The 18,890-nt window shown below is 41.7% G+C and overlaps 1 protein-coding gene across 2 annotated transcripts in view; it reads right to left on the minus strand.

Moving 5' to 3' along the window:
• The window catches only part of USP3 (ubiquitin specific peptidase 3), a 58,227-nt gene that overhangs the window by 34,403 nt on the left and 4,934 nt on the right, over positions 1-18,890 (minus strand). For both annotated transcript variants that reach the window (XM_078620849.1, XM_078620841.1), the window contains exons 2-3: positions 8,631-8,691; positions 2,057-2,185 (exon numbers count right to left, since the gene is read on the minus strand). In XM_078620849.1, coding sequence (XP_078476975.1) covers positions 2,057-2,185; positions 8,631-8,691 — 190 coding nt within the window. The remainder of the gene's footprint in view (positions 1-2,056; positions 2,186-8,630; positions 8,692-18,890) is intronic.

The following is an 18,890-nucleotide window of genomic DNA, read 5'->3' on the forward strand; positions in this document are numbered from 1 at the left end:
TAATTTTACTGGGCTGTATAATGGTAAAATAACTGGGTGTATTATAAAAAAGGGTCTCTATTGAACAACAATTTTACATCCACTGATAACTTAATGATTATGTTGCATGCTAAGCAGGAGCTGGAGGAATTAGTCGACTTTGGGGTATTCCATTAAAACACGAGGCCTAATAAACCGCACGGCAAGAGAGCCCCGGCCCTCCGTATGCGGCAACACACCACTCTCTTTTCTTTGCCATGACTGACGAGTCGATTGTTGAAATGCAGAAGACATTTCTATGTTTGGGCATATGCTGAAGCGTCGTTCTGGTCTCTTGACGAGATAAGCACTTCATCAGTTCTATTTTGAATAATGCAGAATGAAAGTTTTCCTCAGCCACAATTTGTTTCTGTCCTATTGTATTCCTTACATATGGACCCATCTACACTAGCAATTACACAGCCTTAGAACTGTCAGAATGACCTACCTAACAATAAGTACATGTTTATAGCGTGCGCAAAATTCAATCAGCAACTTGCTAATGCAAGTCTCAGTACATCTCGGTTATCAGGTTCAAATGTGTGATAATGTATGACACCACAAATGAGTAGCATGACAGTTCATAAATTTTATAGCTTTACATTGATATTCTTGGTTCTTTCGGTAAAGACTTTACCGAAAGAACCAAGAATATGAATCCCTGCAGTCACGAAAGCTTTAAATCAGCTTTACATTGCCTTAAATTCTGGGAAATGCAGTTTATACCCTGGCGTATACCTGTAATCCAACAACTTGGAAGCTAGGTTGGCTATTTCTGTAGAAAAAGTGTGACCCCCCCCACCCAACTGCAAGTTAGTGAGGTGGCTGCAAAAACGTGAGGCATTGTTGCTCAAGTAGTCGTTATATTGCAAATGTGATATATGGACACAGTGTGTTTGTCAGACATGCAAGGCTGTGAATGTTTGGTTTTACAGTTTATATGCTTATCAACCCAAACTGTGTTTTTTAGGGAACAGCACCAAGATAAGGCAGCTTAGGCTAAGTGGAAGGACTTAAACGGCACAGGAAGACCTGGGAGCAAGAGTGAGCATTGAAAATGGTGTAGTTGACACAAGCAATAACTGGGTGATTAAAAATACATTTTAAAGCCAAACGGAAGTTGAGGTCAGATGCTGGCTAATCCTGTCTCCCAGCTCAAAAGAGTGGCTCTGCCCTCTTACCCGACCTTTTGCTTCTCTATGAAGACTCAAAGCAACCACAGCTGGTACCGATGCAACAGTGATGATACTACCAATGAGTAATATAATAATACAAGGAGTTACAGCCCTTGGTCGATCCGATTCTGGATGAAGGCATCCATACTTCACCACACTGGTCAGTGTGGGTTGGTGAAGGATAGGATCAGCAGACCATGCTTTCCCACCTGATGACGGACGCTTGTGTTGCGCCAGAAACGTCGCGATTTGTTTTATTTTCAACCTACGTGACTTTACCGAAAGAACCAAAGAGTATATGGAAGGTTATCATTGCATAGTATGTATTAGATATGCCAAGTGACCTATATGTAGGGCATGTCCAAGCTACAAAAGTTCGACGTATAATCTGACCTGTGTATCCAACGTGTGTGCACGCCAGCAAGGTAAACCACATATACTCATGGGAATACACCAGTATGCTCTTCTGGAATGCATTTTGAACAGTGTGTGTTTAAATCCCAAACACTTCACACCTTACGTATGCAGTCTACGTAAAATACTTTTCAAGCATTTCAGGTAGTGCCCTGTACACAAACATGTGTCAAATTCAAAGCTTTCAGAGCACTGTCTATGGAGTGTGCACAGAGTAGATGTGTGTGTATGTGTGTGGAGTAGCCCATATTCAGTCATCACCAAATGCCCTGTATGCAATGTCTGCTGAGGCATATACAACGTGTGCCGAGTGTCCTGTATGCATTGTGCCGTAATTCCCCAATTAGAGTGTTGGTCAAGCACCTCGTGTTCAGCGAGCACCGAGTGTCCCATATGCAGCAAGTGCCGAATGACCCGTGCAGACGGTGCGTGCTCTGTGGATCCGCTACCAAAAAGCGCTGTAACTGTTGCAGTCCATGCAGACAGCATGCGGCTCCGTCTCCTTGTCTCCTTTGCGAGCGTCCCGGCTGCCTGCGTGCGCCTCCTCATAGTGCCGCTTGGCATGTCCGTTGACATACCTGGGGTGGGAACCGACATGAGTCAACAGTGTACAGTTACCAGACAAACCAACAGTGAGTGATGATTTCACAAAAAGGCCCAATGCACATTTGTACAGGACCAAACAGCTGCATTTACATGCAAATCACACAAAAGCATTATCACCCATGGTTGCTGATGGTATCTCCATCTGTCTAATCCTTTAAGATGTAGGCTAAATTACCACGTCACTGACAAGCAAAAATAATCAACGTAGGTCTAAAACTAGTTTTAATGGGTAAACCAAAATGAAGCCAAAATAAACAATTTCAAGTGATTATTTTACAAACACAAATCATAACTTGATCAACAAGACCTACAATATTGTAACTCCCATGGTGAGGCTCACAGGCATAAAAAATAATTTATTTATTTATCCATAAAAGCCACAATGAGTCGTAGGACTCTTTTTCTGGAGACTCCTGCATTCGGTTTTTATTTGACAATGTTTTCAGTCAATTGGTTACAAGTGGGAGGAAACCAAAGCACCCGGGAAAAAAGCCACATGCGCGAGGACACAACACGATCCCCGCACAGATGAAAACAGATGGCCATTAATCCACTTGCTGTACTGCCTTCTCCTTTTCTGCCATCCACCAAACCAAGCCTCCACAGTGATAGAGTACAGGCATGCGCCGCCACCGCCCAAACATTTGTGACGTTCTCAAAAGAGGGACCCCCCCCCCAGCCCCAAAGAGCAACATGGGGCAAAAGAGAGCCGACCATGCTGATGCTCTGGGGCCTTTTGCCTCATTTCCACATCTACTCGGGTTCTGTTGGGCCTGGAATGACCATGGAAGAGCACCGCACAGAGCTTGTTGCTCCCCATACTCAACAGCAATTAAGCATCGTGGGCTCTGACGTTCCTACCCTGTCCATACCCCATTTTTAGTACCCTCTGCAGCGAGGGGGTGGTGATTTTGAAGTGATCTCACTAAGAAAATATTTATGATGAAGTTTAGTGCAGTATACATGGTTTAGCTTAGGCAAATGGAAGTAGAAAAACATGTTTTTTGTACCGTCAGTGTGCATGCATGGATTCCACACTCACTTCATGACATCCCAACTGGCTCGAGGTAAAAACTGGTAACCATGCTCCCAAAACAGGCTGCCGTGGAGACGATCGATCTCTGGCTCAGCCTGTTTCCACCCTGGTTCTGGCTGTCTCCATGGCTAGTATGCTTTGATTGGTAGTTATTCATGCCTTTCAGGACCTAGGACTTAAATGATACATTTAAAAAAATGGTTGTATATGTATAGTTAAACAACATTGTTTACATTTTCTTGTTTTTTTCGGTAAAGCCACGTAGAATAAAAATAATAAAATAATAAAAATAAAACGATCAAATTATCACGACGTTTCGATTGCAACACAAGCAATCATCATCAGGTGTGAAAACTACAGCAAGACATTTTTTGGAAAAAGTGGCGGTTTTTTCACACCAGTATGTCACTACCGAAAGAACCAAGAATATTAATCCCTGCAGTGATGAAAGCTTTAAATCGAAATTGTTTTCATTGTTCTAAATTCTCATTTTGATTCCAATCTCATTTCCAGGATACAATGACATTTTCCAGGAAGCCTTGTAGTTGTGGAGTTAATCAAGAGATATGTATCAAATACTGAGCAAACACACTTCATGGATAACATACAGAAATATATAATTAGATCAATTAACAGTAACCAAATAAACTACATTTTTCATCTACTTCACATCAATATCATTAAATGAGTGGTTTAAAACCGTTACACATTTTAAACATTAATGTTATCTTCAAAAATACACATGCTTTATATAACATTTCTACATGTGCTGAATACACATAAAAAAATGTTAATTGGCGATGGTTCAACACATGCAAACAATTCGTGCAACATTTGACCAGCCTCTCGAAAAATGTGTTCAATAACAGAAATGTGAAACGCTTAAGATATGCAAAATGCACAAATAAAAAAAAGACATCAGTGGAGGGCAACAAAAACCATTCCTGGATAAAATTCATGAACACTAGGTGGTGCTTGTGCATGCATTTCAAATCTTAATGTTATGGACTTAATCCGGTGTTAGCTGTGGGCATAGATGCACAATAATAAAAATAACGAATAAGAGATTCACATTCTCATCACATATGTATTTTAAATAGAGTTCATGTTATGTATCCATTATATGAATCATGCAATTTTATATCACAGAATAAATTACCAGAGAAAATGTCATGAGGAGCTATACACACTGGAATCCTTACTTATCTGTATGCAGCAACGATAGGTCCAATGATTCTCCATAAATCAGAGCTACAGGGAAGGTTAAAGTAGGTTGCTGTATGGAAGGTCAAACAGGCCCGAGATGAATTCACATTTGAATGTGTCCCTAAAAGTATATTTCGATGTGCCTACAGGGAATGTCGGGGGTGCGGTGATGCAGTGGGTAGCGCACTTTTCGAAGGACCGGTGAAAGGAGTGCAATTGCCCGCCACGGCTAACATCAAATGGCGAGCGATGTCAGAACCAATCCTGGGCTCTCCTTCACGAGTTTGCACTGACCAGCATCGTGCAGTCTAGGCAAAATAACCCCCAGGGCCGATTCGGCATGGGAAGCCCTTCATCCAGCAGTAGCTAAAGGTTTGTAGATAATGTTTGTTATAATAACAGTTAATGCAAACACAACTACCTAAATAAAATATACTATTCATACACAATGTAGGACACACAATTACAATATGAAAAACATAATAAATAATTGAGAACCCTTTGTAAATCCTCTGTTGGACGAAGCCCTATGCACTTCTTGTCAATAATGAGGGTTGTTTGACCATACTTCATTCAGTGCAGGTTGGTGAAGAGCTGAGGGCCTCTATCTCATCACTTAAAATGGATGTTAACTATGGATGGAACTCATGTTAACCATGGATGGAACTCATAACTCAAGACCGCTTGTGTTGCAGTCGAAACGTCGTGGGTTTTTGCTTTTAATTTCGATTTTTGTTTTCTATCTACATGACTTTAACCGAAAGAACCAAGAATATATATTTCTGGTACGAGCTGGGGCCTCAGTGCTTCGAAGATCAGCCACTGCCCAAGCGTACTCAAGCTGCAGAAAATTGCGCCCCAGAGTGGTCAGAAAACCGCCATTATCGACTCATTAACACCCAATTGAACATACGGATGCGGAATAATATCACAAGAACTTTAAAATCTATGCCACTGCCTTGGTTTCATATCCTGTCAAATATCACACTACCAGATATTCACCACGATGCTGCAATCCTACCAATCAACGATGATCTTGAACAACATCCTGCATCCATAACAGAGATTCAGAAAGCTGTTTTGGAAACATATCGAAAGTGCATCAAACAATTTGTGGGATTCAAGCAACGTGCCGAACAAAAACGGAGTTAGCAAGCCCACTACCACACTTCTTGCCATGTGCAGTGGTTAACTGGTTTTGCACAAACCATGGAAGATGCAGATACCAAATGCACAAGTGGAAAATAAAGGCTGCCCTGTGTGTGTCTGTGGCTACAAACACCAAACCAGGGCCCATATAACTTCGCACTGTGAAGGCGATGTGTGTCTGCAATTCACCAACTCTCAGACAAAAAAATTGAATGGCTAAATCACTCAGAACTACATCTCAAATATTTGCTCTTCATTGACTAGATGAAATCATCGACCTTACTGCTTTTGAAGAACTGTTGCCCAATATGTTGGCCTATTAGACACATGTATTATAATATAAAACGTTATACTGTACATAAAGGCCTGGTTTAATTTCAAGCAGTATTAAAATATGCTGCAATATGGAGTTTTGAAGATGATTCGTTTATTTTAGTCAATGCATGCAAGAACTTTATCTCTTGATATGCAAAATCATCAACAGCAATTCTGTTTATACGTTTACACTTGCTTCCACTGCTGGAAATGATGTCGAGATTGGTTTCAGTTTTTTTTTTATCTTTGTTATGTTAGGCATGGTCCCACTTATCTTAGTTCAGCATATATATTTTTCCACAAGCTGGTCAGTTGCATCCAAAAATAACTCAAAAAGGCATCAAATATTTATGGATAAACATTCAATATTTTCTCCAGCCCGTTTCATTACAAGTATTAGCTTGATGTGAAATTTCATGTTATTGTGATTATTATTTTGGAAAACTGCTTTTGGATTAAATTTATAGTTTCATGACATTATTATTCAAAACAATATTCATTCTTGAAATTAATCCATTTAAATGTATTAATAAATCATATACGTTTTATTAACCGGTGGCACAATGTTACAGAAATCTGGATAAATATTGGATAAAATCAGTCGAGTACATTTTCTATTCTCGCCATTCTGATAACATAAGGCTACCATCAAGGCGCTATGTTTCACAGGTGTATAGTCTGCAGTAGTTTCTCAGTACGGGCTATTTTGCTTTGTGGTTTTACCCAATTAGGTGATATTAGTAATTCGAAAAATGTGACAAATTTAGACCATGACACCAGCATATATATGGCCGACTCTTTTTCGAATAAGGTCAAGGGCTGTTTGACATGCACCGTGAAGTAGACAGCGTCTATATTTTTTGTTAATTACACCCGCAGTATTAACCAGAGCTGCTGCTGGGCTTGACTGTGAATTTCTGCAACGAGCAGTAAAAGCAGTACCGCTCAGTCCTGTCACAACCCCAACAATGATGATTGGTCCTGTTAATAATGATGATATCAGTGCAAATGAACAATGCAGGAAAAAAAGCATGACTTAATGTTTTGGTCAAAAGACCTTTTCTCCTATTTGGCAAAAAATGGGCAAAACAGGCCGTTCTTACTTTTTTTTTTATACGGTAGAAATGCGAGACTCCCCACTTTGTAGTCTGCAAGGAAGTGGCTCAGATTTGTATCTGGTTCGAGTGAATCAGAAGTGATTTTGGTCTGATTCAACATTCAGCCTTGGGGCGAGACACATAAAATATAACATTAAATGGAGAAGATTCTTTATTTTCTTCCCACAAAAATGTGAAAGCGCCTCGTTGCTTAAAACGTACAATTTCATAGTTCTCATGTATATTGATTGGTTGCCCCAAGTTATGAACGTTACACATTCAAAGACCACCGCTTATTTTTCACAAAACTGTATTCAATTGTCAACCAGATGGATGGCCGGTTGAGTCTACTCCCAACTAGGATTTGAAGGTACAACCTCTCAACTGCGAGTTATGCACTAACCACCATTCCACCAGTAGAAACTAAATAGCTGGAGAGGCAGAAAAAATGCATGTGGTGAAAAGGTGGCAATGGACATCATGAATAAACACATGAGCAGCATTGTGCCATAAAATGTAAAAATACCTCACATAAGACTACAGTAGCACACAGTTGAGTATTATTCAGTTTCATTCAATAATTGACATTACATCCCTGTGCAGATTTTCCTTACAACTACAGTGAGCCCACGGGCTGCTGTATTACTCTTCAATATACAGGCACTGTTAACAATATCACCCAGGATTGAGCTGCAAAGCCAAAAGGCTCCTTAGAAATATGTAACGAAATTCCCGACAATTTGTCTGTCATTACCAGCCATGATCTAGTGACTGCTGGATGAAGATCTTCCCAAATCACTGCCATCCCTCATGGCAACACAATACAATGATCCATCTGGTTACTGCCGATGTACATTTTGTTAGATCCATCTAATTACTGCCGATGTCTGATTGGTGTATGCAAATTCACTTTTTGTCCATTTTTTTCCTCTCACAAGAATGTGCTTATATCTCCCATTACCAATGAGGCAAACAGACTAGGCAAGATTTGTCAACATAAGAACCAGATCCTAAATAGACTCTTGATATCTTTCGTAACCATGGCATCCAAATGAGTTCAATAACTTTCACACAAAATGCTTTTTTCCCGACATGGAGTCCCTTTATGCGGTAATGGATGGCAAAGCACTGTAAATAACAAGTATTCATCTTATCCGCAGTTCATATGTTTAATGTCAACGAGGCCTAGGCTTTATCTAGCATTGGATTGTGTTCATATATAACAACAGAAACAAACACTTTGCGAAGACCGATACACCATTACTCAGCAGGCAAGGAGGAACATATGCTCAGGTGTAAATCAAGATTATTTTCCTGTATCTAGTCTATTGTTATAAACATATATTACTGGTAGGAACCTCCTGGTTACACCAGCCCACAGGGGATTATTGTGTCCGTTGTGCAGGGAGGGGCTGGGTGGGGAGGGTGGGGCTGGTCACCCCGTGGTGCCCTTATAAAACTCAACGTTTAACCTACTCACGCCGGCTTGTGCCCACCCTTAGGTCGGGCATATTTGCGGAATACACCACGCCGCCGTTGACCCTGGCCATTGACCGAGCAACCCAACGTTCCTACCAGCTCCCTCTGCAGGAATGTGTTTATGCCACAACGTACCTTCCGCAGTGAACACTCGAGCAGGTCAGGCAAACCCAGGGGCTCTTGTTTGAGCGGCACACTGTGAACAGACACAAAGCATTTACCAACAGCACCTTGCACACATACCTTCATGTATCTGCATAGTGACACAAACAAATCTTAGTTGGTCTCTCCCGCCTCAAATGTGCAATGCGGTCGTCGCTCTTAGCTCTGTTATCAGCCTCAAAACGAGTGAAGGAAATTCCTCATTCTAATGATGCCTATTATGTTCTGAGCCAACTGGCTAGGATTGGGCAAAATTTAGCCCACTTTACACCCAAGGAACTGGAGAGCACAGACTAAGTGTTTCTCACGAAACATTAAATATAACAACATGAATCTTGATTTAAAGCTTTCGTGACTGCAGGAATTCACTCTCTTTGGGTCTTTCGGTCCAGTCACGTGACTTTGCCAGAAGACCCAAAGAGTACAGCAACATATTTAAGAATCACAGTTATGAGACAAACATCTGGGTTATAAACAATAATTAAAATAACGTTTTTTACTTAATGATCCTCATACAGAAGGAAAATGTTGACTAAAGCAAGTAGTGTATAAACAGGATAGAGGGCCATTCTTTCCATGGAATGACCACTTAAAATCCAAGTGGCCCTAATGTTATCAAAATGGCAAAAACAGCCGACACATTCCTTCAGAGCAACGGTTGTTTCTTGTGGTTGGATGCATTGTAAGTAAACATCATGTAAACAATTCTTAAACATACTTATCAATATGTTCTACATAATGAAAATACTAGGTCAGTTAAACATGTTGACAATTAAATTATGAATCAGTGTATAGTGTACTTCTTACAATGTTTAGCCAGTATATTTGATTTCAAGAGTTATTTAACAACTGGTAAACCAGTAACCATTTTGCAATATTGATTATATTACTGGTTACTAAAGGTAGGAACTGGTAACCACTTCCAGTGGATTTTATGAATGTAAGGATACAAAATATATTTTATTTCTTCAAATTTCTGTGTGCCACTTCAAACAAACCTCATACAAATCCACGTTTTTAAAGCAGCGTCGTAAAAAAATATTGGTATAGATCGAAAACCTATTGTCTATAGATATGGCGGGGGGGGGGGGGAATGTCTCCATAACCTTTCCTTGCAGAGTTATGGGCGTGAAACAAAAAACATGTATTTATGTGGACTACAAAATTAAAAACCCAGAATAATATCGTGCTAATGTGCATATCTCAATCATGTTTCACTGCTGGTCGTGAACACCAACTGTGGTGGGTGATGTATGCTTAATTTCAGGAAAGTAGTGTAACGAGTATCAGCAGAGTAGTGTCTATTGAGGTTCAGGTGGATAATTGGTGAGTGGTAGTGTCAGGTGAGTGGTGAGTTTTTGGTAAGTGTCAGGTGAGGTGTCAGGTGTCTGGTGAGTGTTGAGAGCTGACTACAAAATAGACAATGGTGCAGAAACTAGTATGAATGTTGAACTTATTTCACACCGTACATGACCAGGACAACAAACTAAACACAAAAAGGAGTTCTAAAGTAGCAGAGAATAGCTGAGTGCAGAGGACTGTGCCAATGGGAAAGATAACCCCATCTGTAGGATGGGCTGACCCTCTAGATCAGGGGTCCCCAAGCCCCTGCGCCATTGACCGTTACCGGTCCGTGGCCTGTTAGGAACCTGACCCGCACAGCAGCAGGAGGTGAGCGGCGAGTCCGCGCGTGACCCGCCCATTATTTTATTGACCACTTCCGTCCGCGCCTCTTTCCCGCACTGCGCACTTGTCTCGGTCACAGTTTTTGGTAAGCCCACAAGCTGCTAACCCCTAGCCACAATGAGTAAAAAACAAACGTCGCTGGAGAGCTTCTTTGAAAAGGGGGAAAGACCCCCGTCCGTGAAAAAATTGTCTTCTACGAAAGCGGTCCCTGGTGCCAAAAAGGTTGGGGACTGCTGCTCTAGATCATTCGTACAACTGCATCGCAAAATGCTGTACAATACATACACATGTTCATCAGTAAAAGGGGCTAAACACCATATAAAGAACTCGTCAAAAAGACTAAGTGCATAAATTACAAAAATATGCTGGGCGTTGTGGGTGGAAATAAATTGGCAGGCACAGAACAAATAAATAAATAAATTCCAAGGCCATTGGATGCACCAGCCAAGAGCACCAATTCCCAGAATGTGCAATAAACCGGTAACCTTTTTTTATTTGGTTAGTGGTAATACAGAAAAAAGCTATTTTAATAACCCGAGTACAAACATGCAATGTTAAGAAATAAGGCATAAACTGCTTCACGGCAGAGAATTGCAAAATGTCAACGATAGAGATGACGAATAGACATTGCAGTCATGATGTGTTTTGTTTATCCGATAAGATACACGAACCATTGACCTCTTCCCATTTTCTTCGGTATGAAGGCTGAAAGGATTTCAGAGATGTTTCACACCAAGCAACATTCACCAACACGTGCATCAAGCCCTTTGTGATTATATTAGGACATTTCAGAAAATAAAAGCAGAGGCAAAGACAGGGTGGCTCAGTAGCAACCCTGGTGCCAAAGTAAGGTCCTGGGTTTGATTCCCCAACTCGGATGCATGTGTGTGAAGTTTATGTTCCCTGTTCAGTTTGCGTTTCCTCCAGTTTCTCCATTTTCCTTCCATACCTGAAACTGGCATGGCCTGTCTCCACGGCAGCCCATTTGGGCATATTCGTGCCAATCCATGTAGATTACGTGGAGGGCTCACACATCAGTCATGTAAACAGGGTCAGGTAGAAAAAGCTGCTCAAGTAAAATGTATTTGTTCAACCAAAGTGAAAATTCACGAGACCAGGATCATCTCATTTGCTAGAGCGACCCTGGGTCACCACAAAGACAAAATGCATGAAGCAATTAGCTAGAGTAAAAACAGCTGTGGAAAATCGAAATTATTACGCAAACATAAATCAATCTTCATAATAAAATCCCGGCAACATAAATTCAGTTGGGCAGATTTTTTTTTAACTTATCATAGTAAAAATAGAATGAAGATCTAGAAAATGTAAACAGATATAAGGTGAGTATTGTACTAATAATAGTATGTTCGTATGCAATTTGTACTTGTAAACTTTCATTTTTATTTCTTTTTCGTGACTTGCTATTTTCTCTATTTTACATTCCTCTCGTTTTTTGTATTGTTTGTTGTTGTAAATTTCTTACCCGCCCTACTGGACATTTGTTAAAAACAGCTTCACAGTCATCGGATTCCTCCAGCATAAATATTCTGCATTTGATATCATGTGCCTCACTTGACCACCTGACCATGCTAGTTTTAAATGCATATGTTAAAACATTACAAAGGATAATGATTGTAAATCATCATTGCCTAACTTCCACTGATATTACACCTGGCGTCAAAATATGTTTAAAGCATCATGCCCCACCAGGTCCCCACCACATGTAGATTGCCGTCTCATTTGAACGTTGCCTCTCCTGGGGTTGGTCATAAGGCTGCAGTGCATTGCGAGAGGCAAGGGGTTGGGAGTGGAAGGAGAGAGAGGCAAAGGAGGCATTGAGTGGGAAGGGGCCAAGGACACACACCCTCATTTACATATTAGGCAGGGTCACTGAGATGTCAGGTCGGGGTCGAACCCACAACCTCCTGTATACCAGGCGAGATAGTTAACATCTCCTCGCCACCGTAGTGCCCCCTTTGTGAGGCGTGGTGCGGGAGGTGGGGAGCTCTTTCCTCTATCGCTCCACCTCATCACGAAATCGTGTTCGGCGAGGGAGGCATTGTCGCGATGCCGATTGACGTACAACAAGAGGACGACGATGTGGAGAGATGGGTGGCGCGCGCCGGAGGTGTGTAATGCTGGGTTCGAACAGCAGTTGAAAAGGGTGACGCTGGCTGAGTGCTGCAACAGATCAAGCAGCCCCAGACTGTTCTAATAGCAGAAATAACAGAAACTGCTGGGCCAAGTGTTCGAGGAGAAGTCTGTTCAGGGTTCCTCTTCTGTAAGCGCGTAACACGCGTGTTACATGCGTTTTAAACGTAAGCCACTCATGAAGCACTTGTGACATGACGAGTCAATGCATGGAGAGGACGACCTTCCACCATTCGTGAGGGATTACTCCTAAAGGTCAAGCGAGTTACAAAAACCCCTCGTCATACGGCAACTCGATTGACAACATTTTGCTGTAATGTAACTTTTAAGTTAGGGTACAAATTTGACATACGTTATGTAAAATTCACATTTACGGAATTCTGAATCTCAATAAAAAAAATTGGGGGGGGGGGGGGGGAGCATGGAAAAACGCATTTGTCCAAGCGTGCATTTGATATTGCTCTCGTTCGTTTGTGTGGGCTTTTAATACTGTGCTGGTTTCCCCGTGCTCTTCGTGCCACCCTTTGTGTTGATCACGCTTGGTACTATACTGTGCAGAATTTGAACTTTTTAAAACGTTCTTACTTCACTAAGCGTAAGCCAAGATGTCTGAAAAGAGGCCATTAAGTGCAACAGAAGTGCAAAAAATAGACCTGGGTAAGCACTGTACAGTACATCTTGACTTAAAGCTTTCGTGACTGCAGGAATTCATATTATTTGGGTCATTCGGTAAAGTCACGTAGATAGGTTCAAAGAAAAGAACAAATTAACAAAAAATGACGATGTTTCGATCGCAACACAAGCGGTCGTCATCGGTGTTGCGATCGAAACGTCGTAGTTTTGTTATTTTCTTTGAACCTATCTACGTGACTTTACCGAAAGACCCAAAGAATACTGTACAGTATTTTTATTTCACGACTTAATTTGAGTATGTATGTTGAACTTCTTTCGCACTAATCTCAGATTAGGACAGTTGGCAACGTACCGACCGTGCTGATCTAAACACAAAAAGCAGTTCTAAGGATACGAGTGTTTCATTTAGATTTACATGCACAGCTCCAGGGCCTTGCTAATATCGGAAGGAAGAGCATTATAGACGGCCACAGAGGCCCATTTGACTCTCTTTGTTTGAGAAGTATATTTCATTTTTCGATTTAAAGCTTTCGTGACTGCAGGGATTCATCACCTTGGTTCTTTCGGTGAAGTCACGTAGAAGGGAAATAATAAAATAATAAAAACAAAACAATTAAATACAATTCTCACGACGTTTCGGCCACAACGCAAGCAGCCGTCCTCAGGTGAAGAACAGGTCTGTCGGAAAGACAGACCTGTTCTTGCGGCCGAAACGTCGTGAGAATTGTATTTTATTATGTTTTATTTTTATTATTTTATTATTTCCCTTCTACGTGACTTTACCGAAAGAACCAAGAAGAAAAAGGAGTATATTTCATCTTAACGTTTATAAATATTCCATAAATTCTGCTTAAAAACGGTGTACTGCATTCTTAGGTGTGATTTTAATATGTCTTGGGGCTGAATGTTTTTCCATAGGAACACATTGCCAGTTATATCACAGAAGTCAATGGAATTTGGTTCGATATACAGAATTTAGCTTTTTGGACCATTTGTCAAAAACGTATGCGATCCACAAATCAAGGGATGACCGTACTCTTTTTTTCCCATCAAGAAATGGATTAACTTGGGGAAGTAAATTATTAATTTACACAATACAGCATATGATATATTCCCATATGTAGTACTTCGAGTATATATATTTTTGTATTCCTATACTTATTTTGTTTCTGTAGTGTATGCTGTTGTTTTGTAATCCAGGTCTTCCTTGAAAATGGTCATGTTGAGGAGCTCTCACTTGGATTTTAAGTACAGGCAGTCCTCGACTTATGAACACCCAATTTACGAACACCCACAACTTACGAACCAGCTTCCATGAGATGTTATTTTTTTTTAACATGGACTCAAAACGCGAACTCGCACTTGCAAACTGAACTGCGTAACTATTTTGTTTAGCGGAGCGATCCTCCGCGAGATGTAACGAGTCCGCTCCGTGCTGGGAGTATTTGCGTGCGTGCGCACGCACATGTATGTGAAAGTGAGTGTGTGGGGAGCAGTAGTGTAGCGGTTTGCACGATGCACTATGAAAGCGACAACCCAAGTTCGATTCCCGCTCACGGCCAACAGCAGGAACGATTATTTGAATGGGTCCTGGGCCTCCCCTGGGTCGACTCTGCATCATACGAGTATCTGCTTTGGTGTGTAAACATCGACACAAGGGAGACAGCTGGGCATGGTACTGGCCACTCACCCCCTCGTATGCGGTGCCGGCTTTCATAGGCGCTGCTCGCTAACAGCACTTGCCCCATCAGCCTGTTAAGGCTACACTGGGGATCGTTCTCATTGGTGTGTCTCTTATCTTTTTTTTGCCGATTTGTGTGCCTAAGTGCATACCCCTTTGTGTGAGTGTGTGCAATTGTGGCGACTCATTGCACCCCTTCTGACAAGCAAGTCAGCATCATGACTCAAGGTAAGTGAAGATAAAACGGATTTTCTCTTCTATTTGTTACTTTATTTTACATGTTATTTACTACACAGTATTTTTACAGCGTTACATGCACATGTATAATATTTATTATTTATGAGCTTAACAATGCTTCCCTTTTATGTTGAACCGAAACACATTTCATAACACTGACGGTATGGGCATTTAAATACAGTACATTCTGTTCCGACAAACGAAACATTCGACTTACGAACGGGTTTCAGAAAGGGATCGTGTTCGTAAGTCGAGGCGTTATCGTAAAAAAAACACAATCTTATTTAAAGTGATATGCCCCAATATTTAGACGTGAAATGATAAACACTGCATCGATTCCTTCAAGTCTCATAAGCATCTGGGTTGTGGGGAATGCAGCCCAACTTGAGACTGGGCCCTCGGCCATTCCACAAACAAAGGTGGACCGGCTCAGCACCTTTTTCAAAAGCATGTGGGGACAAAGCACAAGACACAGGCCGTTTACAAGCAGCCACAGCCATGGTTGGGCACAAATTAAATGGATGTGTAAATATATTTTGTACAGCCAAGATGTCAAGCCACCACACCTCACCATCAATTCCGTCCTGTCGTATAGTACGTTACATCGTTCTCTAACATTAACTCTTAAGTCTTAGCTTTTAAGGAAAAGCAGAAACATCCAGAGTGTGAATGGGACAAATGAAGATGTACATGATCAAGGGATGTTATACATATAGCATTGTTGATAGAAACAAACATGTTGCTTGTTCCAAATGTAAACGCTAGGCCTCTTATTCAGTATCATTATACGAATATTGTATTATAAGGTTATAAAGCTAATCATACAGTGAATGTTTTGTATAATAAAATTAAATCCATTCAATTAAACGTTAAAAATCACGTCATTTTCCTTAAATTTTGCTTCTTGACCAAGCATTACCACACAAGACAGAGTTAAAATGTATTTGCTTTGTGAATTTGTTTTGTAAAACTGAAGATTGCTGCATGTCCACAAGCCAGCTATTGCAGCAAAAATGCAGAGATCAACCAATTCATGCAACATTTTTACAGCAAGATAGCTATCTGAAAGTTCATTCAGCTGTTTGGGCATTGTGCCAATAGGTTCTGGCACACACATTAGATTTCTACGAAAAATCCCCGTGAAGTTAATGCTATTTTCAGTTTATTATGACGTTCTTAAAACAATTCTAAAAAACTGTTCAAAGAAATTGTGAATCACAAAAGCCACTTTACAAGAAGCCACACGACATTTCAGCCCTCGATTCATACTATGGCTGTCCATGTTATTAATTTCCAATAATAATTTGTAACACGCACAGTATTCGCTCACTCTCAAAGATAGAAAACGACTCAGAAATGCGAGGAATCTTAGACAAGCGGGAAAGGCAGCCAGGTGGTGGGCTGACACCAATTCCCTCCCAAGATCTGCGGTCCTCTGTATATTAAGGTTTTATCAACCAATTAATGAGTCTTTCCATGTGGGAGCAAACTGGAGCACCAAAAGATAACTCACGCTTGCGAGGAAGCAAAACTCCAATCCAGAAGGAACATATTGAGTCCACATTTTGCTGTATCTCCATCTCTTGGCATGCTAGGGTATGGCACCTCGACACCCATGGGAACAAAGTTTTGCAATATCTGTGATTGACCAACCCTCGCCTCCAAAGTGCTGGATTACAGGCGTGCACCACCACCACCACCACTCAGCTACAACTATCACATGCTTCTGTAAGCAAATACAGGTTAGCCTCAGATTGAGAGGTAGCTTTGTTTAAAAAAAAATGGTGCACTAAGTGAAACCACACAAGACAGCTGCCTGCCGAGTAGTGCACACAGTACACACACAACGTTGTCCCACATCCAACTGCATAGCCACATACAGTTGAATTCAAACCGCATATAGAAGATTTTGGGTAGAAATAGGTGAGGCGCATATACACGAAATCACACAAACTGAACCTGCACAAGGCGAGGGAAACCTGTAAACTAATACTGGGAATTCAATGCTGGTGTAGTGACATCGTTGCATGTCACTATGGGAAGCCGGCCTGGAAGAGGTACGGCGCGCGATGTATTGACATCGCAGACACCACTGAAGGTGGATGCAGTACCGGCCCTAGCAGGGCTCAGGAAGCACTGACTAACAGCAACCAGTGGCACCACGCGTTGCGTGCAGTGCCAGCCCCTACAGGATAGGGTAACGAGGGTGTCGGCCTCGGAACGGGGTTTCAAGGGGCCATGGCACTTTGGTTGACCCCGGAGGACACGTGACCGGAGGTGTCTACCCGGGGACCCCCAAAGGGGGGCTGGGGTGATCACTGTCCAGTTGGAGATCCTCGAGGATTCGAGGTGGTCGTGGCTAGGGGCGGAGTGAGCCCCGCCACACAGGATATAAGCCGGGTCCCCAGTGGGACCGGCTGCAGTTGTTCATCTCCAAGACTTCATGTCCACGTTCCACGTTCTGCAGAGTCTTCGACACGAGGACCCGGACCCGAGCTGGGGTCCGGTCCGTTGTAGCTAGTTACGTGTGATTAGTGTAGATAGCCTGGTGGTCCACCACCATAGCTTACTATCTGGTGAAGGGGCAGGCACCCCACCTTCGTGTTAACGTGTTAATGTTAATAAATGCGTTGCCTCCAAGTGTACGTCCGAGTCTCCGTTTGAGCCCACGACACTGGTTTGAAAAAATTAAACTAGGTTGTGCATTTGCCTAACAAATTAAAAACACATGCACAAGCAAATAATACAATAAGCTTAATTCAAAGTTTTGCATACTTAGAATTTGTCAAATTCAAGCAATACATTTTCCAACGGTGAAAGTGTTCTTATTTATATGGCATTTTCAAGCGACATTATTTTGGATTTTACTGCATTACATTGGACAACTACCAAGAGAATGCTACCACTGTCTACCCACCAGAGAGAACCACCAGCAGCCCCACTCGGGGAGTGTTGGGAGCCTAATTGCCACGTCTTGATTACAATGGGTCTTGGTTCAATTCCAGCTGCTCGTCTGGTTACATCATCTGATGCCCCCCCCACTGCACCCGAGGCCAACGCACCCTTTACAGCTTACACAGCGAGACTCAATGCATCTTGGGTACTCATGTCAATACACCGCATTCGCCACACAATACAGTAAATAACAATGCGGTTGCTTTATGAACAGGTCAGAATCAAATGCTCCTACTTGCCAGGACAAGCTGTTTCAAGCCGATATTGTCAGCAAATGGGAGTATTTCTACACCACAATAATTAACAGGCCTTTGCCAATGCACTGCTGAACATACTTTAAATCATGCAGCTTATTAAATGCTAAATAACTAAATTATTCGTGTAATTTTACAGCCGTAGAGCATTAAAGGGATGAAAAAATGACACTTGAAATATACAGTAGTTTGGTTCATATTGTAAACTCGTGATTATGTAGCATTTGCCTTGTTTCTGTGCATTCCTTACAGTGAGCCTTCACACTCGTGATAAAATCGGCACCACCTGTTATGAGGACCTGAAGGGGCACACACGTTATGGCGTGCAGTCACGTAGCTGGGTTTCTTTGATACCCAGTGGGTTTCTTGGGTATCTAATACAGATGTGCCAATAACTACTGCACATGCTCATATTGTGAAATGCCTCATCATGCGAAAGCCAGTTTGTGGGACTACATTCATTCATTACGCGTTATGTTCATTGACAGGTCCGATGCAGAATTATCTCTGCCATAATCATCTGATTTCTGCTGCTCTCTTCATCTATCTGCACGTCCTTCCTTGTTGAATATGAGCCCAGTGACCTGAGTTCAATTTCCAGCCACTGGCAGTATCAATCGGAAGTGATATCTGAAA

The sequence above is a fragment of the Lampetra planeri genome, chromosome 3 (assembly GCF_965212315.1).
Source record: "Lampetra planeri chromosome 3, kcLamPlan1.2.h2, whole genome shotgun sequence".
Classification (NCBI taxonomy): domain Eukaryota; kingdom Metazoa; phylum Chordata; class Hyperoartia; order Petromyzontiformes; family Petromyzontidae; genus Lampetra; species Lampetra planeri.